We start from the raw sequence: 27,226 nt of genomic DNA on the forward strand, positions 1-27,226 counted from the left end.
GAAACACATGCTCAAAATGGCCGAAGACCTAATTACTTTGATCAAGGGTTCCCATCCCCCTGCTGATAAAAGGCCTAGGCAAGACACTGATTATGATTCCTCTGATCAGGTTTCCATTTCCTCTGACTCCTCTTCAGAACAGGGATTCTCTCTTCCTCCCTATGAGGACTCTGATGCTGAAGAATTTCTCCCTTCAGTCTGTCCTCGTGAGGACTATTCTTTTGGGGAAACCTTGCACACCATGAGGGAGCATTTCCACTGGGAGAGCCAAGGTTATTCAGAATCTAAGAAAAGGCTCAGAAATTTCCTTTTATTGCCTCAGCACAGACCTCTTGCTATTCCTCCTGTACTAGACATTGTTGATGTATTTTCAGAGTCCAGTCGGTCTCCTGACTCTCTACCCCCTGCACCAGTTAAGCCAGATGGGTACTACAGGTTTCCAGATTTTCACAAATTTCTATTTAAAAACCCTGCTGCTGACCCAGAAACTATTTCTCAGGGTCCCAAAGGGGTCAAGGCTTCCACTGCAAAAAACCCTGTCCCCTCTGATAGGGATTCTAGAGCAATGGACAGATGGGAGAAAAAAGTTTACACCTCTGCTACCTTTGCTGTAAGGGCTTTAAATTGCCAGTTTTATATGCTTAAGCATCAGCAATACCTAATGTCTCTGCTAAAATAGAAAATGCAGACAAACTCTGAATGTGCTGAAAACAAAGAAATGCAGGATTTATTGCATGCAGCTGAACAAGTGTGAAAGCATACTTTGCAATGTGGTTTTGATTCACTAGAGGCCTCTTGCAGGGCCGCTGTTACAGGCTCTGTTATTCAAAGGCATGCTTGGTTAAAGGGCTTGAAATCTGCCTGATCATGTTAAAGCAAAATTATTGGATGCTCCATTGCAGCATGATACTTTGGTGTTGAGGCAGAAGAGGTGTTAAAGAAAATGGAGAATAAAGCGAAATCTATGCAGACCGTAAAGGATTTCTTACAAGTTCAGCCACCAAGATTTAGCAGGAACTGGCCTTCTAAGAATTGGTCCTTTCCAGTGTCAGACCACAAAGAGGCAGATCTCAGCCCCAAGGCTCATACAGGCCTAAACAACGGGGTTCTTCTACCTCCAAAAGCGGAGAAGACAAATCACAACCATAGAGAGGAAACAGCCCCAATGACTTCCCATTGCCATTGCCAAGCACTTAACTTTTGGCAGCACCCTTAGGAGGAAAGCTAGCACTTTTTTCACACAATTGGCACATGATCACCCAGGACATTTGGGTACTGAATATTGTTTCTCAGGGCTTACAGGTTCCATTTTCACACCTTCCAAAGGCAAAAGGTATGCCAGACCTGCCACACAATCAATGGGCAGAGGCACAAAAACAAATTTCATCTCTCATGGACATGAGGGCTATTCAGCGAGTACCACAGCAAGAGCAGGGACAAGGATTTTACTCAAGGCTTTTCTTGGTAACCAGAAAGGACAAAGCATGGAGACCCATACTGGACCGGTCTATTCTAAATACTTTTCTGGACGTTCCAAAATTCAAAATGTTGACACTGCAGCAACTTCTGCCCATGCTGGGCAAGAAGGCTTGGCTCGTAACCTTGGACCTTAGAGGCATACCTGCATGTCCCAATCAGACAATCTTGCAGAAGGTACCTCAGATTCATAGCTGGCTCAATGCACTACCAATTCTCTGCACTGCCCTTTGGCTTATCTACTGCGCCCAGGGTCTTCACAAAATGCCTGGCACCAGTAATTTTTGCAGGCAGAGGAATTCAGATTTATCCCTACTTGGACGATTGCCTTATTCAAGCAGAGAGCAAGGACATTCTACTAAAGCATCTGGCGTTTGTAAAAAGATTACTAATTTGCCTAGGGTACACAGTAAACGAAAATAAATCAAAAACTAGTGCCCTCTCAAGAGATAATATTCCTAGGTGCAAGCTTAAATGCAACTGCCCAGATGGCTTGCCTCATGCCAGACAAAGGCATCTGACTTATTACTTCCAAAACATGGCAACAAAAACCCAGTTACCTGCAAGAAAAGTTCTGCAGTCCTTGGGCTTCATGGCATCCTGCATTCTGCTAATTCCATATGCAAGACTGCGTATGAGGAAGTTACAATGGTATCTAAAGTGTTTGGACTCAACATTGCCACAGCCTGGAAACATTAATTACCCTCATTCCCTGACTGCAACAGGAGCTTTGATGGTGGGCATTGGCCTGTCACCACAACAAGGGACAGCCATTCACTTTACCCACAGCCAGGCAGACACTAACAGATGCATCGGATTACACCTAGGGGGCGCACATGGCAGGAAAATGTATTCAGGGCACGTGGTCCACAAGCCAAATGCATCTTCACATCAATCAAAAAGAGATGCTAGCAGTACAGAATGCCCTAACAGCCTTCAAGGATCTTCGCCATCCAGGACAACTATTGCTAAAGACGGACAATACTACAGTCATGTGGTACATAAACAAGCAAGGGGGCACACATTCCTACCTCCTTTGCAGGCAAGCCATGACTTTGTGGAACACAGCATTGACTTACCAAGTAAATCTGAAAGCACAATTCTTGCCAGGAAAGACAAATACTCTGGCAGACTAAGGAGAAACCTCATGGACCCTCACGAGTGGAAACTAGATCCACAAGTTGTCAGCATGATAACCAGGAAGTGGGGATGCCCGGACATAGATCTATTCGCCTACTACAGAGATTCCGCACAAGGGCTTATCACAACCAAGCATGGAAGGTGGATGCTCTATCATTCAGCTGGAAAGCCCTTACAGTATATGCCTTTCCTCCACTGCCTCTCCTCCCCAAGGTACTCCTAAAGGTCAGACAAAAGAAGGCAAGAATGATACTGATTGCCCCAGACTGGCCACGCCAGCACTGGTACCCAGTCCTAAAGAGTTTGTCTCAAGGCCCAGCCTGGACTTTACCTCAAATTCCTCATCTTCTGACCCACACACAGCCAACTCAGAACCTTAAATCTGGCTGCATGGCGAATAATATAACCACTCTGAACACACCTCTTTCAAAAGCAGTTATGGATGTTATTTTGGAAGCCAGGAGGCCCAGCACCAGAAAATCTTATGCAGAAAAATGGAAGAGATTCTTTGCTTGGACTAGGCACAAGAAATTGACCTGCTTGTTCCAAATATTCCTCAGATTTTACAATACCTAACTGAGATGCTGGACGAAGGCCTATCCTTATCAATTAAGATCCATGCCTCTGCCATTTCAGCTCATTACAATACAGAACCACCTATTTTTTCACATCCACTGCTAAGGCAGTACCTCAGAGGGGCCAAAAACATAAGACCCCAAGGAGAGCACAAATACCTACATGGGACCACAATTTTGTCTTGGAAAAGCTCACACCGCCTCCTTTTGAGCCAGCCTGTACAGCCGAGATAAAATTCTTATGGAAAACAGCTCTGCTCCTAGCAATAACTTCAACAAGAAGAGTCTCCGAGTTACAGGCATTAATGGCTGTGGAACCTTTTATCATTTTCCATCCGGACAGGGTTTCTCTAAGGACAAAAACCCAACATTTATACCAAAGGTAGTATCCAGTGTGGCTCTTAATCAAACCATTAATTTGCCTACTTTTTATCCAAATCTCCAGAATAAAGGGGAGAGACTACTGCATTCTTTGGACATACACAGCTACGCTTCTACTTGGACAAAACTAAAGCTTTCAGAAAGACTGAGCAACTTTTAGTGGCATATGCTGCAGGATCACAAGGAAGGGCCATCTCAAAGCAGACTATTTCAAAATGGATAGGACACTGCATTCGTTTCTGCTATGCACAACATGGCAAATCAGTGCCTAAGGGTATTAGGCCACATTCCAGCAGGGCAGCAGCCTTCCTCAGAAGAGTACCAACCAAGGATATTTTGGAAGCTGCTACTTGGACATCAGTGCACACTTACCAAGCACTATCACTTGCCTCCTTACTCTAAATCTAGAGCAGGCTTTGCCACTGCAGTTCTGCAGGGCGTTATAGCCACTCTTAATTCTATTTAGATCTAGCCGCCCAACCTTAGCTTTGGGATTCAACCCAAGTGTAATGACTGCAACAGTGAAACACTATGAACATAGTACAGTTGTGTATCTAGCATAAATGTAGATGTTGGTGTATTCACTGTTGCAGTCCAGGTTACCCACCCGCCATCCCCCTTCCTTTGCTGGGACTTATTTGTACTTCTCTATTCTATACAACCTATGTGGTGTATTTGTTTGTAGATGAAGGTATTGTTTGTTTTAGTGCATGCTTTTTATAAGCAATGTTTTTAGCCTACCCTTTTGGGGACACCTGACATCTGGGGCAAGAAAAACTGAAGAAAGGGGCGCCTGCTGCATCTTGTATACCCCTGGCGCACTGACGTCAGGGAAGAGGTGACCGCAACTGACGCCGGACTAAGACTTTGGAATTCAGGCCGACTGCGGGTAGCCTGGCAGCAGGATAGCCCAAGTGTAATGACTGCAACCGTGAATACACTCTAACATCTACATTTATGGTAGGTCACAACTGTGCTTTGCTTCGCAAGAGATGGCATGCACCTGTCACCTTTAGGCTTTCGAATACTGGCCAAGGCGTTTGCCACCCCTATAGTGCCTTTTTTAGGCAAGGCTCAAAAGACAAACCCACCACTGTAAATAGCACAAGTAACCAAAAACTGAAGGTAATGCTACTCAACGCCAGAAGTCTAAACCTCAAAATGCATGCACTTGAGGCACTCCTCAGTATGGAGAACGTTTGTGTGCAGTAACAGAAACCTGGTTTAAGACTCCAGAGAGCACCTCAGCACTACCAGGGTATAACTCGTACCATACTTTTCGGCCACAGAACCCGGACCGAAATGCAAAAGGTGGGGGTGTGTCCATATTCATCATGGCTACCCACACCTCCAGGTTAGTGGCACAGCACAGTGCCTCAGAGGTCATCCATGTGCAACTAAGAACGGGCAAAACTGCAATTTAAATTGCTGCTTGCTACAGATCACCCACCATGACCCAGGTTCCCCATTCCACGTTTCTGGAGACACTGGAAAATATGAAGATCCTACCAAACGCCCTAATATTGGGTGATTTAAATTACCCAAGCATTAACTGAGAGAAATGCTCAAGTACCAACTCCCTTGCCCAACGCTTCCTAGAATTTATAAACTCGAACGCCCTGGATCAACTGGTCAACACCCCCACCAGAGGTGACAACATATTGGACCTGGTCTTCACCAGCATGGGTGACCGGTGGTGTACACCAGAGGTCAACCCCTTGCTAGTTAGATCAGACCATAGACAAATCACTCTGGATAGCCACATTCCGCCTCCACCCCCAATCAAGGAAACCACTGTGAAAAACTTTTCAAAAGCAGACTAAATGTTACTTAAGACTGAGGTGGAAAGGTTCACAGCCCTCATGCTAAAGGACAACGCTGTCCAAGCTGCTTGAATCCCTTAGAGGCACTCTGAGCACCTGCAAGAATGCATGGATTGTACTATCCCAAGCAAAACACTCACTCCTCCAAGAAAAGGAAACCAGTCTGGTGGATGCCTGCCATAAACAAGCTATACAATAGGAGGAAACTAGTACAGAAAAGAGTAAAATCTCAAGACATCCCTGATCAGTATAAGCAAGAAACTATGATCCTCATAAAATCATCTAAGGCTAGCTTTGAAAGAAAAATTGCCAAGGATTCCAAAGATAACCACAAAGCTTTCTTTAGCCGAGTCTAGAACCTAAGTGGAAGCTCTCAGATCTGCTCTGAGTTAGTGCAGAATGGCACAAAATACACTGAACCGACTGATATTGCCAACATTCTGGAAGACCAGTTTAATACAAACTTCACCCCCCCTCTCACCCCCTAAAGGGCCCATAACCATACCAGAAGAATGTAGAGCCCCGGCAATCACTGACGCAGTTTAAAGCAGCCCTATCCAAAGCCAAAAATGCAGCTTCAGTGGGACCGGACGTTGTCCAGGCTGTGTCTTGCATGAGCTCCAAAATAAACTAACCCCTCGCCTAAACACACTGTTCAAACTCAGCCTCTCTACAGGCTATGTGCCCATAGAATGGCGCACAGCTACAGTTATCCCGCTCCACAAAGGTGGAGCTACAGTAGACCTCAGGAACTATCACCCTACAAGCCCGACTAGCCTGGTTTGCAAGGCTATGGAGTGCATCATGGAACTCATTAACAGACATTGGGAACCTTCAAACATTGGACCCTACCCAGTTTTGCTTTAAGGGCAGATCATGCCGCCTAAACCTGGGGAACTTCTTTGAGAGTTACCAAGGCTTTAGACGAGGGAAAGGAGGTCCACTCAGCCTATCTAGACCTCGCAAAGGCTTTCGACATCATTCCTCATTCTGGTATTATAGACAAGCTCACCAGCCTGAACATAAACCCCTACGTCATGAGATGGGTTGCCAGTTGGCTCATGGATAGAACCCACACTGAGAGTTGCAGGCTCTAGGTCCGACTCTAAACCGGTTGCAAGTTGCTTCCCCCAGGGCTCAGTCCTGGGACCCCTCCTGTTCAGTATATACTTCTCAGAGGTACAGGCAAGCACAGGAGGACTGTGGCTGACAAGTTCGCAGACTGCAAACTGGGGGCCATAATTGACTCTGGCTGATGCAGACATCCTCCAGAAGGGTCTCCCTGAGACTCGTACCGGTTGTCAAAATTATGGCCTCAAGCTAAATGCCAGAAAGTGCATAGTCATCCCCTTTGGAAAAAACAAAGTACCCGCGAACTACCACATACGTCGTGGCAGTCCACTAAATACAGAATGTAATAAGGGATCTGGGGACCCAAGTAGATAGTAATCTCGCCTTTGATCATATTGCCAAAGTGATTAGAAAAATCTTTCTATGTGGCCCATCTAATCACAAAAGGGTTCGCATCTAGAACAAAAGAGGTTATTGTGCCCCTCTGCTCATCACTCATCAGACCCATCAGAGTACAACGCCCCATTTGGGATGTACCTTACAAGACACCTGCAACAGCTGGAAAGACCACAGAAGTACCTCACAAGTGGATCACTGGCCTCCAACAGATGCCCTATGCAGCCCGACTAAAGAAACTCCAGCTGTACTCTGTTGCATACCGCTTACTCAGAGGTGATCTCTGCCTGACATACAAGGCCATGTCCAACCCAGAACTGATGGACATGCTCCACCTAAAAAAAACAAATCCCCAAGAGCCACATGCTCTAGTGATCTAAACCTCATCACAACGATAAATAGGACATGCTGGAGGGATAGATTCCTGTCCCAGAGACTCCCCATGCTTTGGAACAGAATTCCAATCTACATTAGGTGGAGCCCCTCACTAACACTCAAGAGAAACCTTGAGTGGATGGGAAACAGAAAATTTACCCCGGGGATCACTGCAGTGGCTGTGCTGGACAGAGGCACAGGGAACTAATCTAAGGGGGTGGTGAAAGCCAACACATTCTGGTTAGGCTTATAGATGCCCTCAGTCAGATAGCCTAGTACTTGCCTATGAACCTATAAAGTGTAGACTTAATTAGAACTATTCTCCAGTAGCTCTTATTCGGTTTAAGCTGTGATGACCTACGCATATAGCTAAGGCTACTGCAGCAGTGATCAAATAGAGTACTGCTGTGGAAGTAAACTTGAAATAGGTTGTTTTAGTGCTGCAGTAACCACTGTATTCCCATTTTGTTGTAAGATTGCGGACATTGTTATATTCCTAGCATTGTCCTTTCATGGCTTTAGCCTTTCTGTTGACGTTTGCTTTGTTGGGGCTTTTTGCTTAAACCTAACTGTCAACTTAGCTTGAGGTGATTGGCCATGTGGAAAGTGGCCTGAAAGTTTTGCAAGCAATCTGGTTGTTGAATCCTTGTCAGGATTCAACCTGTACTGCTAAGGCTAATGCAATAGTGATCCTATGAACATCTATTCTGGTGTTTACTTACACAGATGTACTCTACGTGAATTTCTTGTACATTTATTTTGGTTAGTTTGTCACTTTTTATTTTAATGTTAAATTTGTTTCATTGTTGGATATTTCTAAAGTGCTGTGGTATTCAAGCAGTATAAAAAAAATTAAACGTGATTAGTGTGGAAGTGTACAGACTAGATGTGTTAAGGAAGGTGGAAGTTAACGGGCATGAATAATGAATATCTGTTGTAGTACATAAAATTTAAAGTAGCTTTATAAACTTTGTAGCCAGTTTCAGGTAGCACTACGTCAGCACCTTAACATTGTTCATATTTCAGACGTCCTCATTTGGAAGAAGCTTTTGTCATTTCAATTTTAGTCTGTTGTAGTTCCACTTACTGTACTGTTCAGTTACTGTAGTTGATGACAGTGCTAGAAGTGTAGATTTGCATGCAATCCCCAACTGTTCCAGTCATGACTCTTAACTGTGAAAAGAGTGGTCTTCATTTCAGTTCAGCACATAAGTAAATGGGATTATAACTTTAAAAAGCTAGTAAATGGTAATAATGTCTGCCAAAAACTACAGAGCCTTGTAAACTTTACCAAGTGGTATCTCGCTTATGGATTTGCTGCCTTATATTGGCCGTAGATTCCCCAACCCCTTCATTATGAAAGTTCCAATTTGTTTTCCTGTCTTTCAGTATCGCACTTTATCTTGTTTACTCTGTCCCTCTGTGCAACTGCTGCATCAGTAGTGCTCACTTGTCAGGAGCTTCAAACTTGACTGACTCCAGTAGCATTTACAGAAATTCCCATATTTGAATGCTGTAACACAGCACCCTGTTTACCCTTGGGAGCTGTTAGTACAAAGCAACCAAAGTTCAAGGGCACTGACCTCATGGTCACTGAAAAAGAGCCCTCTACTTTTTGCAAAAATGTGCACAAGGGGACTAGAATGAGTTGGACACCACTGCTACTGTGCGATTTTCATCAGTCATTATTGGTTAAAGTCAAGATTTCCTTTTCCTTAGTGCGTCTGGTGTTTAACTCGCAACACACTACTCCTTGTGGGGTGTGATGTCACTTGAATACTTCTGACCCGCACAAAGAATATATAACGGTTGTTTAGGTGCCTTACCATAATAGATTTGCCCCATGCTTCATACTGCAGTGCAACCCATTGTTGTCCCGGTTCGCCAGGTTTACCATCCTCCTTTTATTCCCCAGGCTGTCAGGTTTGGGTTGGGTCTGGTGTGGAGCCCTAGGGTGTTCTAGCGGATTGTGATGTCAAACGTTTTTCCAAACGACATAACCTGTTTCTCCCATTCACTTCCCTTTTGTGTTTGAGGAGCAGACGTATAGTGACATGCACGGTGTTCTTACCTGTGTGGAGACTCAGCTGGTGCCTACTACCCTAAATCCTCTTTGGCAACACCCCTCACTTTATCCGCAGCCTCTGGTGGAGATCATTGTGAGGAATGCCGAGGCTGCCTGAGCCATATTCTGTGTTATCACACTGCCACAGTGTTAGTACCATAGTAGAGGTTAGTGGAGTCACTGTTGCAATCTTTAGTTCCTCCCTTTGTGTGTTTTACTACTTGACCTGTGGGGACCACTCTGGGTGACGCCCTTCGTCCCACCCTTGTCCTCCTCCTTGGTCAGGTTCTCGTCATAAACCCTTCCCTGGGGAAATCTCTGTGCTGACAGACTTGAGTGGTGCATGAATCTTGCGAGAGAGAGCATCGTAGATAGTGTGGGAGTCACCACCTCTGTATTACCATGTTTAAAGGCATCTGTAGTATGTTTACATGAAACTAACCATGGGGGAGTGTTTCTGAAAATATGACAGGATGTCTCACTTTGCAGCAGAGATCCTTTATGGTTGCAGCAATGATGGTACTCTGAGCATATTTTATTGTGAATTGCCTGCACAACTGTACTTTTAAATCCTACCTGATCATCAAAGTTGTAGAAATGTTTGTTTTAAAATGTCACTTGCTTGATGCATCAGACTTTCACTGACTATTTGAATAGCATATAGTCGGTGGTTTTACTTGGAACCTTAATGTCAGAAGTTTCAAGTCTCAGCTGCTACATAGTTCTTGGATGAGTAGTAGTAGTGCTGTTTTCTGTCCTGTTGCATTCAGAGTTGTTTTATTTTTTTTTCCCCAGAGTCTGAAACCTTCACCACACCTGTTTGCACAACTAAGTAAAGTTCTGAAGTTAAGTAAGGTCCAAGAGGTAAGAAAGGCTTGTTACACATTCTTGTACTAATGTATTCTAGTAATGTAAATTTAGATTTTTTTATACATTACCGATTTTGAAGCGTAGCAGGGGACTATTATCTGATCACAGTACTGTTTAGTAGTGATGTCACATTTTATAGTTTGCCAATTGAAAAATGTGACTGAGTTTAAATTGTGCAGCTTGAGCCATTTTCAGTGCCCTAGTTTTAATGGTTATATTCAGTGTATATTAGTTAAATTTGGTGTTTTTGTTTTTTAGGTGATTTTTGGGCTTGCTTTACTTAACTCTTCCATCAGTGATCTGCGAGGCTTTGGTAAGTAAGCAGCATTTTGTGGGCGAATTGCAAGATTAATTTTGATCTAATTTTTGAACACTAAAGTTATTGCTTAATCTCTGCCCCCAAAGAAGAGTAAATGAACTTCAGCCTTTAGAATATTGCATTTAGAATATTGCACTGAGAAATGTGTTGCTAGTTTATTGGTACAGTTCCGACATTTATTTGCTTATGAATTTTGTCTGACTTTCAGCTTGTCATCAATTTTTATTTGGGATCATGCTGCTTGGCTGTTTGTCCATGCAGTTAGATTCTCTGTGTGGAGCTGCAAAATTGCAGAAAACTTTCATGGGGTGAATTATAATGGCTGCAATAAGGTAATACCTGCTTCATTACCTCTTTCCATGAATATGCTTAGTATTTCTGCACTGGTCTAGTAGTTGTCCAGTTGAAAGCTTCCCATGCTTTGACCTGTTTGCTTAGTACTGTTTACATGGTTTACTGTGTCTTACATGGGTGTGCAGTCAATTCTTGAACAGTGTTGCTGGGCTTTAGGCAGAAAACTCAATCCAAATGTCAAGTCTTTCTTTCCAGATCCCCTTCCCTGTAGTCCAACACCAGGCATCACACACAAAGCATCATTTAATTATTTTTGTTGGAACTTGCCTGTGTTTGCTGTTTTGTGAAATCTCACATTTTCTTTTCCCTATCTGTTGCTTCTTTAAGGCTAAGAGAGAGAGTAATTGGGTTTGGTTATTGACCGACTTGAGCACCATTAAAACTATTAAACAGACATTTTTAAGTGCACCCTATTGATTGCAAATTACCAATGTCAGACCTCTGATAAATAGTGCTGAGTCTGAGCAAAAGCAAGGATTTTTCAGGCTGTTTTCAGATGCAGATGAACAAGAAAATTTAACCTACACACTAGTTCACTGTTTTTATAGCAGATTTCCATTAAATGCCAAGAGTGCTGCACAGAACTATTCTGATTTTCAGTGTATGATTTTGCATTTTTCTACAGTGCATTTTATGTAAAATTGCTTAACCTGATGTCATTTTCAGTTCCTTGACCTGTGGGTGTCTAATCTCTGGTCCGAGACTGCCATTTTTCCAAGCTTAAGATTAGAAGTGCAAGCTCCTCTCCATCCCATAATGCCTCATTCCCCCAGATTACCTCAGACCTAGTTTGTCTCACCCGAGAAGCATTGAGATTTGTTTTCTCCTGTGACTGTGTTTGTCAACTATCAGCCAGTCTTTTGTCCTCACTCATCCTTCCATCCTCTCCTTCCACCTTTTCCAGTATTTAAAAAAAAAAAAAAAGTTTTTGGTAGTTCATAGTTTTCTTCCATTCGGGTAATCTGTGCGTCTGTCTCTCTCTCCTTTCTTTTATTTCCTCTTCCCTTCTATTTGGTTTGTCATCCTGTTAAACCTTTGGAGTTTAAAAAAATGCACTTCTGTGGGCACAAGATTCCCTTATGTGATGCCCACAGGGAATGTTTACTGTCTAGGGCCAGTGAACCTAGACAGCTTTTGTGAAATCTGTGGGGGGTTTAATCCAGGAGTGCTAGCTAGTGGACCATCGAAACAAGCTGGTATTGAAGGGCTTACTTCCTTCTTCCACTTCAGGGCTTTCACACCCTTGTCTGAGTGTGAGGTGGATGGATTGAGACAATTTCTCAAGGCACAGATTCAGATGGGGGTTCTGCCTGCTCCTGAGTTGAGATCCAGTGGCCCTAAGAGCAGAGATGTCTGCTCCAATAGTAGTTACCACTTTGAGTTAGACTGTTTCCCTGACGTACTTGGCTCCAACAGTTTTGGGGCCCAGTGCATCTTGGAGCCGTAGCTTAGATATCAGGTGCAGGGGGTTGACTTTGACTCCGAGGTTTTCGGAGTTATTGCTTCCCCTCTGGGCCTAGGCATTCGAAAACTCTGTGCAGACTCCCCTCGAGAATGGAGGATTGTGGGCCTCTGGCAAAGTCTGCTCCAACTTTGGCTCTGGAGGGATGACTGTCTGATCCTCGTAGCCCATCTGCATTTGAAGTGGTGGAGAGACATCTCAACCATCCTAGGGTATTCTTGGTTCTTCCATCCTCCGATCTGATCCCCAGCCCCATGGAATCTGTGATTGAGGCCTCTTGTCTTCCACTGGGACAGTCGGTGCTTCAAAATCCCCAACCTCTTCCTGCAGAAGTCAGTTGCTATGGACACTGACTTTAAGGAAGGGGAAGGGTCCCCTACATCTCCACCAGTGTCTCCTTTGTGGATATCTTAGATCCTCTGTCAGTGTGGATGGTCCTCCCAAAGCTGTAACCCAGAGGAGTCTGTGCTCTTGGAGGCTCTCTGCACTGGGCTGTCTACTTCCTGGGTGCCCCCCCCCCCCCCCCCGGTGAATCCTCTTGAGTTTCCACTAGGGTATAGAAGATCCCTGCAGTATAGAGCCCATACTAGAGCAGGCTGATAAGATTCTACATGCCTCCTTTGACAAATCGCACTGGACCAAAGGGATCATGGTAGATGCCATGGTTGCTGCAGCAGCTACCAAAAAGGAGCTGGCTCAGGAAAAACTGTCCATGTCCCCCAAAAGGGAGTCTATGGCTTTGGACAGCTTTGGCAAGAGGGTTTATACGTTGTCCGCATTTGCTTTACAAGCAGAGAACTGTTCATCTCGCTCTGTTGGGCTGCAGAGGGACTTTAATCGGGGAACTTTCTAGCTTTGTCCCAGAGTCCATGTCTCGAGGAATGCAAGACCTTTTCCTCCAGAGTAGCCACTCTCCAGTTAACATCTAATTCATCCGTGAGGCTGATTGCCCACATGGCAGAAGGCATCTCTAGGGCTTTTATTAGGTGCCATGCCTGGATGCGGCTCTGACTTTGCGGAACCTTTCAAGACATTGCACCCTTTATGGTTAGTCTGTTTGGCCCCACACTTCATGACCCTCCCACAGCAAGTCCCTCCCACAGCAAGTAAGATCGACCGACCTTGTTTGCCATCGAAATCTGTTTTTCTAGTCTACAGAGATCTTTCTTTAGGAATTGACGTGAATAAAAAAAAAAAAAAAAAAAAAAAAACTGGTTCAGGGAATCTCCAGTTCATTTTTCAGGAGGCTGTGGGAGACCTTTCCTCCATAGGCAAGGAGGGAAACTGTTAAAATGGTAAATGCCACCCCAAGGGCAGAGGGAGTCCGCAGAATCAAGGGTGTTTGGATTCCTTCTTGGACTGACCCTTTCAGTGCTCCTGAAGGGTTGCCTGACTGCCCCTCTCTGGAGGCAGTCAGAGGGCACTTATCTTTGCACACAGAAACCTGGATAGCCATCACCGACTCTTTGGGTACAAAGGATTGTATCTGGAGGATATTTTATGCCCTTTTTAGATCTTTCCAAGCCAGAGTGCCACCCAAGCAGAGGGAGTCAGTAGCAGTAGTAATTACAAAGCTGTTTGAAGAGTCATCCAGGAGGTTGCTCCTGACCAAGTCAGATTTAGGCATCTACTCAAGGATCTTTTTAGTACCAAAGATGATGGGGACCAAAGACCAATTTTGGATCCAACATCTCTGAACAAATCAGTGAAAAACTTGAAATTCAGGATGGTCATGATCCAATCCAGGCTACCTCTTCTGAAGATGGACGACTGGATGTGTTCAGTAGACCTGAAGTATGTATACCACCACATCAAAATGGAGAGGTGCTCCAGAGAGCATCTTTGTTTCAGGCTGGGAGCCAGTCATTACCAATTCGGAGTGCTTCCGTTTGGTCTCACCACAGTTCCCAGGATGTTCAACAAATGCATGACAGTAGTTGCAGCTCATCTCTTACTGCAGGGATTCTGTTTTTCCTTAATTCAACGACTGGCTCCTAACCACTTAAGCCAAGCATCTACTCATTCAAGCCAGGGATTACCTGTTACAACTGGCCCCTAATCTTGGCACAACAGTCAGCACACAAAAATCACATCTCTGTCCTGTGCAACTGATGGACTTTATTGGAGCTTGTTTAGACAACCAAAACTATGGATGTTATGTAGTCCTATCTCGCCTCCATTATTAAATGTGGGTTCGGTGCCGATCCTCTGCTCCGACTCGGCCGCTTAGAAAGCCTAAAAACTTCTGATTGGCTCGTGGCTAATTGGTATCCCATGATACATGTGCACATTCCCCAGGTCTCGTTTGCCGCGTCTTAAGTCAGATGCTGCTTTTGGTTGACCGTGGCTAAGTGATTTAGTTCTTTATTATTATGCTTGCTAGAAGTTTTTAACTTCATGTGAAGTGCTTTTCTTATTGCTGTTATCCTTATTGTGATAACAGATTGTGTCAATTTAACCGGACTTGACTTTGTCCTGGATTTTACTTTTTCTGCTATAAAATTTTGGGCCTGGTGGCCTTTTTTTTTTGTGTTCCTGTGAGTGTGCGTTTGATTAAACCATTTTACTTAGAGGTATTAGTCTGTTCCCCTTTCCTTTACACTAGGTTCGTTTAAGTTAGAGAACCTAGTAAAACTTCCCTTGGTTGGTTGTGAGAAATAGGGCTAGATCTGTTTAAGTTAGAGGATCTAGTTCCTCTCAAGTGAGTGTGGTTTTTCTCTTCAATCGCCTATTGAGACTGCCATTATGTCTAAAGAACATAAAGAGCATAAACAGGATTTAAAAAGTGTACTAAATGCTCTCAAAAAATGTCCATTACTGATGAACATAGCATCTGTGTACTGTTTAGGGGCCATACATCTTCGAGACTTGTCTCTCTTGCCATTCCTTTAGTACTAGAGTACTCCAGGAACGGAAGAATAAGTTGATTCTAAAAGGATTGTTAAAACCTCCTTTCGAGGAAGACCTAGCCAGTTTGTCGTCCTCTGCTTGGTCTCATTCTTCCAGTAAAGATAAGGGCAAGACCTCCAAAAGGCCTTCTCCAGCCTCAACTTCTGTCTCAACCTCCACAGAAGTTACCTAAATCAGAGATGGTCTCTTTCTCTCTCTCTCTCTCTTCGGCTCCACTGTCCTCTGAGCCTATTGAGATTCTGGACACTGACATTGCAGTGTCGACACCTAGTGCTTCGGTACTGATCACTAGCAGTCCTCTTCGGAGCCAGTTCACAGACATTCCACCAGTCTCCCCCTACTTTAAAATCACCTATATTACAGAGAGTTAGGTGTCCAACACTGTCCTCCAGATCCTCCAGGAGCTTTTCTGAAGAAGACATCGAGAGAGTGGTGCTCTGACTCCTTAAGTCGTCGGCCTTGCCAAAATTTTTATCGGCTCCAACCACTTCTGTCTCTGAGCAGAATCCTGTTACCGACCCTGCTCTCTTTCCTCCTCCAACCCAGATCTGGCCTTTGGAGCCGCCGATGCTGTTGATATTGACTACATTGCTGTGCTCTGCTCCAGCACCCCGGGTGGTTGTCTCTGAGCTGAGCCCCGCTCAGACACTGTCGGCGCTGTCCAAAGTGTTTAGGGTCTGAAGCTCTTTGGTTGGGCCCGAGGGGGACACTTGGAACCGAACTTCTTCGGTGCCGGGTCTTCCTCTTGGTGCATCGGCCCGAGTGAGCTCAGACCCTACATCGTTCTCTGAGCCGATTCCTTTGGAGCCATCAGTGCCTACGCTCTCCTCTGAGCCGGGGCGTCGTTCGGAGCCGGAGGAATCTTTTCATGAAGATGAGCATGTTGGATAGTTCATCCATACTATGTAGGAGTACCGATGCTTTACTCCCTCAAGCGCAGACTACAGTCTCCGCATCCCTTCTCCCCCGGGATGGTAGTAGAGACTCACAGCCTCAGGACCCCCATTTGGGTGGTCCCCGATCTTCTGAGACCTCCCCAGAAGACCCCACTAAGGAGCCCCCCGGAAACTATCATGTAAGAGGAAGCATGTAGACTCCCCTGATGAGTCCGTCACATCTGACACTGACCTTGATGAGTCGGAGGGGTCCCCTAAGTCGTCCTCTGAAAATGTCTCCTTTGCAGGCATTTTAGAGATTCTCAGGCAGAGAGGTGGCTGGTCCACCGTTACCTCTTTCGATGAGTCCATGTACTTGAAGGCTTTTGGGTCTCAACCCTCAGCTTCATGGGTGTCTCCTCCATTTGATGAATTGCTAGATCTCGTGAGTCAGAAGGCATGGTAGAATCCCGATGCCATGGAACCGGTCCCCAGGAAGCCGAATAAATTTCTCTCCGTCCCGAAGGACAAAGAGTTCTCTAAGGGTTTGATGCCATGGGGGTGGCGGCCACTAAGGAGGAGCTAGTAGCGACTTCTATCCATCCACCTAATAAGGAATCCTGAACGATGGATAGGTACGTGAAGCGTATCTTCTCTTCAGCTGCTTTTACACTTCGATCGCTGAACTATCTATCTCACTTTACGAGACTTCAGAGAGATGTCCTAAAGGAGTTAGGAGATGCTCTTCAGGGTACCTCTACTAAAACAGTCCCATCTACAGTGTCTGCTCAGTTGGCTGCACTCACATCTATTAACTCCTCCATGCGGCTGATCTCATATGCAGCTGGTGGTGCGAGTAGGGTGGCGGGTTCAGGAGTCTCATTAAGGAGACATTCCTGGATGCGTCTTTGCAACTTTGCTGAGCCTTTCAATTCTACATTCACCAATGCTCCCATGGATGGATCCTCTCTTTTTGGACCCAAGGTGAAAGATACCCTGACTAGGTGTGAGCAGGAAGGAAAGACTCTCTGCCGCGAGAGTCCATTTTACTGTTCCTTCTAGACCTTACCCTAAAGGTCAGAAGAGCGGCAAAATGTGGTTCAAGAAATCAGAGACCTGTCCAGGACGCACAAGGTGATGCATCCTTCAGAAGCAGGGGAGGAGGGAATAATGGTAGACGTTGCCCTAGAGGCAGGGGAGGCCCACAAAATCAGGGAGGTCGCGATTCCTTTTGTGACTGTTCCTATCAGCGTTCCTGATGTGGAACCCGACTGTGCGTCTCTGGAGCCGGTCGGGGGTCGCCTGTCCTTGTACCCAGAAGCCTGGCTCAATTTCACTCGAGACAAGGGGGTACAAGACATTACCAGAGCTTACTCTATACCCTTTTCCCATCCACCACGCCCTCCCAAAAGGATCCCAGATGTACCACCCAATCACAGGGATCAAGCGGCTATAGAGATAGAAAAGCTGCTTTTAAAAAGAGCCATCCAGAAGGTCCCAACAGACCAGACAGAATTCGGAACATGCTCCAGGTTCTCTTTAGTTCCAAACAGAACAGGGGACTGGAGACCCATCATAGACCTCGGCAGGTTAAACGAGCATGTAAAGAAGTCCAAGTTCTGAATGGTCACTCTACAATCCATACTCCCTTTGTTGGGGAGACAGCTGGATGTGCTCAATAGATCTCCAGGATGCCTACTACCACATAATGGACAAAGCATCAAGGAGCTACCTACGCTTCCGGCTGGGAGCCAATCATTACCAGTTTCGGGCGCTGCCCTTTGGTCTCACCACAACGACCCCATGTGTTTACTAAGTGCATGGCAGTAGTCACAGCTCATTTGCTGCGTCACGGAATCCGTCTTTCTATACCTGGACGATTGGCTCCTGACCGCCACCACCAGGCATCGCCTAATTCAATCGAGAGATTCCACAATCAAGCTGTGTTCCCAGTTGGGAATCTCGATAAACTGGGAAAAATCCTCTGCCCACTCAGTCTATAACTTTTATAGGAGCAAACAGACACGGTTGAGGTGACAGCCAGACTGCCTACAGATAGAATACAGTATCCTATGCAACAAATTTACAGAATACTTCCCCTTCAAAGAGTCTAAGCGAAGGTGGTGTTGCAGCTTCTCGGGACTATGGCGTCAACCATAACCTTGGTACCTTTAGCAAGACTACATATGAGAATACTCCAATGGCTCCTGTCATCCCAGTGGTCGTTTCAACAGTTGCCTTTACATCAAATCCTGATTACAGATTCTTGCAAAAAGGACCTACGCTTGTGGATTCAGCTAGGTCATCTTACCACAGGGACTCCCTTTGTACTGCACCAACCCGTTGTCACTGTGACCACGCATGCCTCCCAGGGTCGGGGGGCATTATCTTGGCAGGACTGTCCAAGGCACATGGCAAGAGCAGGAAACCCCTCTGCATATCAATGTCCTAGAGATGAGGGTGGTGCTTCTAGCGTTGTAAGCACTTCACGACTTTCTCCCTCTAGGGACGATAGCTATCCAGACCAGTGACATGTCTGTTGTCTGGTATCTAAACAAACCAGGGTGAATCAGATCATGCCCCTTATGTTGAGAGGCCATGTGATTTCTTCCCAACGCTTTCTCATTGCAACGCACATCCCGGGGACTTCCAACATAATAGCGGACAAGCTAAGCAGGGCAATTTAGTTACTTCACGAATGGTCCTTGAACCAGAAAATAGCCAGTATGATCTTTCACAAGTGGGGACAACCCTGCTGCGACCTCTTTGCCTGTCCCATTAACACCAAATGCAGCACTTTTTTCTCTATCATCCCCCCTCAGGGGGAGTCTCCAAGAGATGCACTAGTCCACGATTGGCCCCCGGGACTCCTTTATGCTTTTCCTCCTTTTTCACTCATCCCTAAGGTCATACAGAAAGCAATGCTGTTGGGAAGTAAGATGATCCTCATCACGCCTTACTGGCCTTGTCAGATTTGGTTACCTTTTCTCAGGCCTCACCTGTTGGACTGCCCATGGATGCTGGACCCAGTGCCAGACCTCCTGACACATGTCAGGTTCTCTTCACCCCAGTCTCCACACACTCAGACTGACAGCATGGCTGCTCCAGTTCCATCACTAGTCAGGCTTCATGATTTGTCTCCAGCTGTAATTCATTATTACCTCTTCTCACAAGCCCTAGACCAGAAAATTGTATCATAGTAAATGGAAGAGATTTTCCATATGGGCACACAAGCTGTCCAGGTAGGGATCAAGAAGACTGATTTGGTTTGTTCCCAGCCTTTTCAATCCTTCCTCTAGCCAGCCCATCCCACCTTACCCTCCTACCTATCCTGGCCCTACCTGCCCCCCCTCCCCCCACTGAAACCTGAGTCCGAGCTGACCTGCCTCAGACAAATGGCAGCTTGCTGCGATTTGGCTTGCAATCTGTTGTTACAGCTCCCATTACTATTGTTCTAGAGTTTCTTTCTGAACTCTTTCACCAAGGTTCAGCGGCTGCTACACTGAGTTCAACTAGCAGCATTATCTAATTTTCATGTGGGGATTTATGATGCCAGTCTTGTGTCTCGCAAACTGTGCAAATCCTTTCTAGGGCTGCTAAGGCCGCTTCATCTAAAAATCCTATTCCCTCTGAAAAGGATTCTCGTGCCTTGGACAGGTGGGGCAAAAAGGTTTACACTTCTGCTACTCTTTCTATTAGAGCTTTAAATTGCCAGTTTCACATGTTCAAGTATCGGCAATTTCTTTTGTCTGTTCTAAAGCAAAGGCTCTCTCTACCTTTCCTGCATGTGCAGAGGACAAGGAATTACAGGATGTATTGCATGCAACTGAACAAGTTAGCAAACATAGTTTACATTGTGGTTTTGATGCCTTGGAAGCTTCTTGCAGGACCGCAGCCTCTGGTACTGTTATCAGGGGACATGTTTGGCTTCGTGAGCAGAATTTACCTGAGCAGGTTAAGGCTAAACTGTTAGATGCCCCTGTTCAGCATGATGTTTTATTTGGATCCAAGGCTGAGGAGGTTATTAAAAATATGGAAGAAAAAGCAAAATCTATGCAGACAGATTTTTTACAAGTTCAGCCTCCTAGATTTTCTAGAAATTGGCCCTCCAAAAATTGGTCCTTTCCCACGTCTGACAGGCCTCAAAGGGGAAGATATAGATGCTCCAGAGGTCGGGCTCAGGCCTCTTACAGTTCCAGACAATGGCTGCTTCTTCACCTAGAAGGGGAGAAGACAGACCTGAATCACAAAAGAAGCAGACCCAATGAACTCTCTCCATTGGGCTACAGGTCCTCCTTGCCTGGAAGCCCCTCTCGGAGGAAAACTTTCTCTTTTCTACCAGAATTGGATTCATATTACCCAGGACAAATGGGTTTTAGACGTGATTTTAAGAGGCTACAAATTCCACTTTCATACTCTGCCAAGGTCTTCGGGTTGGCCGGATCTGCCAAAACATCAATGGTCAGAGGCCTTAAATCAAGTGAACGCTTTATGGGCCATGAGAGCCATAGAACCTGTTCCACTTCCAGAGATGGGAAAAGGTTTTTACTCGAGACTATTTCTGGTCCCAAGGAAACAAAACTCATGGAGACCTATTCTGGACCTCTCAGTATTAAATACCTTTCTGGAGATTCCAAAATTCAAGATGCTTACTCTGCAACAACTTCTTCCCATGCTTTCCCAGGATGCTTGGATGGTGACATTGGACTTGAAGGAAGCCTATTTACACATTCCCATCAGACAGGAATGCAGAAAATACCTCTGATTCAAGGCAGGTTCGAGACCCTTTCAATTCTCTGTACTGCCCTTTGGCTTATCTACTGCGCCCAGAGTCTTCACCAAGTGTCTGGCTCCAGTAGTAGCTTATTGCAGACTCCAAGGGATTCAAATTTACCCCTACCTGGACGACTGCCTTAGTCAGGCGGACAGCAAGGATCTTTTACTTCAACATCTGCAGTTTGTTCAGCGTCTCCTCCTACTACTGGGATTTTCAGTGAACACAAAAAAGTCACATTTGATCCCCTCTCAACAAATGATCTTTTTGGGAGCTCTTCTAAACACAAGCTTACAAAGGGCCTTCCTTACTCCAGAAAAGCAAGTACAGCTGGCATCAATTTTCAAGACCTTGGCTACTTTAACTCAGCTTACTGCAAGGAAATTCCTGCAGGCATTGGGCTACATGGCTTCTTGCATCCTATTGATCCCAAATGCAAGGCTTCATATGAGAAAACTTCAATGGTACCTAAAGAGTGTATGGTCTCAGCATTACCACAGCCTGGAAACAATGATACCTCTGATTCCCTGCCTCCAAAAAGAGTTCCTGTGGTGGTCCAGGGCTTGTGCTTTAAACTAAGGGAATCCCTTTCGTCTACCTCATCCTGCTCAGATCATAACCACAGATGCCTCTGATTATGCTTGGGGAGCTCATTACCTAAACAATTGCCAGCAGGGCTATTGGACAAAGAAGCATCTTCCCTGGCACATCAACTTGAAGGAAATGTTGGCAGTCCAAAATGCTCTTGTAGCCTTCCAGAATTTTTTGCAACCAGGACATCATCTGATTCGCACAGACAATACCACAGTCATGTGGTATATAAACAAGCAGGGAGGCTCTCGCTCATACCCCCTTTGCAGACTAGCCATGAGTTTATGGGACACAGCTCTAAATCTGAATCTGCATCTTCAAGCTCAATTCATTCCAGGAAAACAGAATCTCTTAGCAGATAGCTTAAGCAGAAATCTTTTGGATCCTCACGAATGGATGCTGGACCCCAACTTATTCAGCAGGATTACGGCAGTTTGGGCTTGCCCTCGGATAGATCTGTTTGCATCCCATCTCAATCATCAGCTGCCTCTCTTGCACTAGGTCCTTCCACAAAACAGCTTGGAAAGTGAATGCCCTGTCTTTCAGCTGGAGGAATCTTTCGGGATATGCCTTCCCTCCTCTTCCCCTTCTGCCTCGGGTGTTACTGAAAATAAAACGGAACAAACCCAAGATTATCATTTTGATAGCTCCAAATTGGCCTCGGCAGTTTTGGTATCCAACTTTGACACCTGTTCTTGGAACCTCCATGGATTCTGCCTCTGTTTCCTTCTCTTCTGTCCCAGCATCAGGGTCAGATGCTACACTCTCAAATCAAGCCTTTGATTCCTTCTGCTTTTCCCAAACAAGTTTTGGATGTTCTCTTAGAAGCTAGGCGTCCTAGCACTAGAAAATCTTATGCTTCTAAATGGAAAAGATTTTGTATTTGGATGCGGGATCGAGGTACTGATCCTCTTTTGCCTGACATTTCTTCCATTTTACTTTACCGCTCAGACCTTTTGCTTAAAGGCCTCTCCTTTTCTTCCATTAAAATCCATGCTTCTGCTATCTCGGCTCATTACAACACTGATTCCCCCCCCCATCTTCTCTCACCAGCTGGTGAGACAATTCTTGAGAGGGGCTAAGAATTTAAGACCTCCTAGAACTCCTCCTGTTCCTGCTTGGGATCTTAATTATGTTTTGGAAAAACTTACTTTACCTCCCTTTGAGCCTGCTGCTGCTTCGGATATCAAGTTCTTATCCAGGAAGACAGCTATTTTATTAGTTTTGACTTCTGCCAGAAGGGTGTCAGAGTTGCAAGCTCTCAATGCTGTGGAACCATACCTTATTTCCCACCAAGACAGAGTTGCCTTGAGGACCAATCCTACATTTATGCCTAAGGTGATTTCTAAAGTGGCTTTAAATCAGACTATTCACCTTCCTACTTTCTTTCCAAATCCTCAAAACAAAGGGGAAAGGATTTTACATTCATTGGACGTACACAGACAGCTAAGGTTTTACCTGGACAGAACTAAAGATTTCAGCAAATCTGATCAGTTGCTTATCTCTTATGCCTCCAGTTCTCTAGGCAAGGCTATTTCTAAACAAACTATTTCCAAATGGATTGCCCATGGGATAAGGTTTTGTTACTCTCACTTTGGGAAGCAGATTCCAGGTACTGTTAGAAGTCATTCTACTAGAGCAGCTGCCACTTCAGCAGCTTTTCTCAGAGGAGTTCCTACCAAGGACATTTTGGAAGCTGCCACTTGGAGTTCATTGCATACTTTTTCTAAGCACTATAATCTCCCTTTGTATTCTAAGTCTAGGGCAGGTTTTGCCTCTGCTGTCTTGCAGGGTCTTCTGGCTGCCCCTTCTGCATAACCTCCTCCCTCATCACAGCTTTGGGATTCCACCCTACAGTTATGACTGCAACAGTGAAACACGAAGAACATAGTACAGTTGTGTACACCTACCATAAATGTAGATGTTAGAGTGTCTTCACTGTTGCAGTCGGTGTTTCCCTCTCACCAAATCCCCTCTTATTTTTTTTGCTTCTTCTATCTTCCTCTTTTTTTTGTGGTGTATTTGTGTTTCTTTTTTGGACACCTTTTGGTTATTTTGGGGGACTTCTGACATCTGGGGCAAGAAAGGCTGGAGAAGATGGCGTCGGCTGTCAGCTTTATACCTCTGCGTTCTGACGTCAGGGTACTTGCTGGTACAGCAGACGCCGGACCCAGACTTTGGGATTCTGGCCGACCTCGGGCTGCCTGCTGGCAGGAACACCCTACAGTTATGACTGCAACAGTGAAGACACTCTAACATCTACATTTATGGTAGGTGTACACAACTGTACTGTCCTCCTCTACTTCTGCTGCTTTCCAAACCAGGACATCTATTGATAGTATTTGTGCAGCAGCAACATGGGCTACCCCTCATACCTTCATTTCCCATTATAAATTGGATTCAACTTTCAGGGGTAGAGCTTCGTTTGGCTCCATGGTACTCAGGGGTATCTTCCAGTGAGTCACCCATTCAAGATGCTAGGGGTGCTGTCCCACATGTAATAATGGAGGCGAGATAGGACTACATAACATAAAGAAGTTATGTACTCACCATAACGTTCCATGTATGTAGTCCATCTTGCCGAACATTATTACGAACCTATCCACCAGCCCCCTTCCTGGAGGATCTCTATACAGTTTTTTTCCCTTTCTACAGTGGTTTTTTGCCACGAGGGCTCCCTTTGTTGTTTTATTCTTCCAGACCTTTGTTCCTTTTTTAGATCTGATTCTGGTAGACTAGTAGCAAACAAGATCTGGGAAATGTGCACATGCATCATGGGATACCTATTAGCCACAAGCCAATCAGAAGTTTTCAGGCTTTCTACGCGGCCAAGTCGGAGCCAAGGATCTGCTCCGAACCCACATGCAATGTTCGGCGAGATGGACTACATACATGGAACGTTATGGTGAGTATGTAACTTCTTCATAAGCTCATAGGTTAGTATTAAGCTAACTGCTCTTGCGATCCATTTTAAGCTTAGCCAATTATCCCTTGTGAGACACGAACCCTGCACCTTTTGTTTGTAAGGCAAACACCTTAACCATTAGGCCACCCTCCCACCTCCAGTGTGTCCATGCTGAGACTTAGTATCTTAGATCCTAGCAATTCCACCCCATCCAGCGAAATTAGTATTAAGGGCATTGGTCTGTGTGGCTGGCATTATAACACTATTACCTGCAGCATGCTTACACATGAGTATTCTGCAGTGGATGTTATCAGTTCAATGGTTGTTGCATCAACATTATCTGACTACACATATAAAACTGTCAGGGCATGCAAAAGCTCTCTTCTGGTGGCTTCATTCCTCAGAAGTCAAGGTCGTCCCTTTGTTCCTCCACGAAATGCCACGCTGACCAAGGATGCCTCAGAGTTAGAATGGGGAGGGCATTTTCTGGGACACAGTCCAAGGCACGTGGACGTCTCCGGAGACCAATTTGCATATTAACATCCTGGAGATGAGGAAGAGTGGATTTGCTCGCATTGCAAGCACTACACAGCTTTCTTCCTCTGGAGACTATTACAGTTCAGATGGTGAATGTCTAATGTGGTACATCAAGCAAGGGGGAACCGGATCTTGCCCACTGAGAAGCCGAGTGTGTGGCAATAGGCAGTCTCTACCATCCACTTACTAGTCATAATGCACATTTCCAGGGGAGTCCAACATTTTAGTGAAGAGGTGCGCAGATCTGTACTAATGCCTCGAGTGGTCTCTAAGTCAATCAGTGGCAAACATGATCTTTCTCAAATTGGGGTCAGCCTTGCTGGGACCTCTGCCTCTCCCCTCAACAGCAAATGCAGCACGTTCTTTGCCTTGATCCCTCCTCAGGGACATTCCCCAAGAGATGCTCTAGTCCATGTTTGGCCACCCGTTCTACTTTATGCATTCCCCCCTTACCCCAGTTACCAAAGTCCTTCAGGAAGCTGATTGGTTGAAGAGCAAAGTAATTCTCATTGCTCCTTTCTGACTCGCCAGTTCTGGTTCACCTTCCTCTGGTCTTGTGTACTTTGTCCTCAATGGACTCCTGGAATCTCTTCCAGACCTGTTGTCCCATCCCCTCAGGGCAGATTAATCTGAACTGAACGCATGTTTTTTCCAGTTCCAATGATGGATAGACATTCCAGGCTTTCATCGGGTCACAAAGCATCTGTCAAAGTTATGAGTAAATGGAAAAGTTCCTGCTTTTGGGCTCAGCAAAAACAAATAGTCCTTTTACAGCTCCTTTTCCTGTGATTTTTAGATTTCCTGGCTTTCCGCTTCCAGCACAGACCCAGCTGTTCCACAGTGAAGGTTCAGTTGGCAGCCATTTTGCATTTCCACATTGAGGAAAACTCTTCAGCAGCTTCTTAAACATGTAATGTTTTTCTGAGGCACCTTTTTACATCGTCCCCAATCAAGGATTCAACTTCCCCCTTGGGATCTTTCTTTGGTTTTACAAGCTTTGCCCCCCCCCCCCCCCCCCACACACACACACACACACACATTCGGAATATGCTTCCATGAGGGCTACTGTGGGTTTTATGTAGCTCGGGTCTGTCCCGCAGGTCAAGGAACAAATGAAAATGACATTGGATGAAGTTATGTCTATCATCTTCAGTCTGTGTTCTCCATTTTTATTCTTCCTCTTACCTCCCCACCCTCCTTCACTCTGGCCTTTTTCTATGTAGACCTGATTAAGTTGGTCTCTGTTAGGAGTTGTAGTTCCTGTGCTGAGCCCTTGACCGTTTCACTTTAACTAAGTAGGTGTCTTAGTTGTATATTTTTAGTAAACTGAGGTAATCTGAGGGGATGTGGCATTATGGGATGGAGAGGAGGAGCTTGAGCTTTGAGTCTTAAGCTTGGAAAGTGGCCAAGTTGGATCTGAGATCAGATACGAGACCCGTGGATCGGGGAAGAATGAAAATGGACAACACAGATGGAACATTATGGTAAAATTTTTTTTGTGGTATTTGTTTTACTGTTTTTGTCTTTTGCAGTGTTTGATGCAAGACAGTGAGTTGAGGGAGGGATGACTGACATATCGGACATATGTTAAAATTTGAGTGCAACACAAGCTAGCTTAGCTTGAATAACACCTATTTAATGACAGGTCAGAATTCCCATATTTGGACTTTGAACTTTACAGTATTAGCTTGAAAAGAGAAACTTTTCTTGGGTGCTTTTCAAGCATGACGTCAAAAATTCCTTAATGCTATATCTGAGATGGCCACTAATCAAAGAAAATTATTGAAAAAAAGGCAGGCTGGCAATAGTATTGCTGTAAGCTTGCAGGGAAAGCCACAGTGAAATATGCCCGCATTGTATGTTCTCTCACTGATGTTATTTTATAGAGAGGGACCAAGCCTTGACAGTCGAAAATATGCAGCACGGTAGCCCCCCCTTAAAGTAATTTTGGGTATAACCAATTAAACTATTAAGTGGCACAGAAACATTAGGAAGATATGTTGAAAAGCATACTTTTTTCAGTTTTAATGTGCAGTTTTCATTTGTTCTCTATACAGTCCAGGTGCTGCATAGTAATTTAAGGTTCTTTTAAACTTTACTGATTACTTTCTAGTTGATGCACCTATGCAACTTTAAATCTTACGAATATTTAAAGGGTTGTCTTTTTCAGTTCCGCATCATTTTTGGCTGTTATTGTTCAGGGTGTCTTAGAATCCTAAGTTTGTGACAGTGAAATTGTACTGGCTGTTGGTAATCTATTTTATAACTTGGTGCTTTCATTTTTTTAATAATGAAATTAAAACTTTTTGTTTTGTTAGCTGCCCAGT

The 27,226-nt window shown here is 45.0% G+C and overlaps 1 protein-coding gene across 1 annotated transcript in view; it reads left to right on the forward strand.

Moving 5' to 3' along the window:
- The window catches only part of CNOT1 (CCR4-NOT transcription complex subunit 1), a 4,219,019-nt gene that overhangs the window by 353,327 nt on the left and 3,838,466 nt on the right, over window positions 1-27,226 (forward strand). Inside the window, exons 4-6 of the mRNA XM_044079520.1 lie at window positions 10,098-10,166; window positions 10,431-10,485; window positions 27,218-27,226. The exon at window positions 27,218-27,226 is cut by the window's right edge and continues 195 nt beyond it. Of these exons, the coding sequence (XP_043935455.1) occupies window positions 10,098-10,166; window positions 10,431-10,485; window positions 27,218-27,226 (133 nt within the window). The remainder of the gene's footprint in view (window positions 1-10,097; window positions 10,167-10,430; window positions 10,486-27,217) is intronic.

Source organism: Protopterus annectens, chromosome 8.part0 (genome assembly GCF_019279795.1).
Source record: "Protopterus annectens isolate FY-2018-M chromosome 8.part0, PAN1.0, whole genome shotgun sequence".
Classification (NCBI taxonomy): Eukaryota; Metazoa; Chordata; order Ceratodontiformes; family Protopteridae; genus Protopterus; species Protopterus annectens.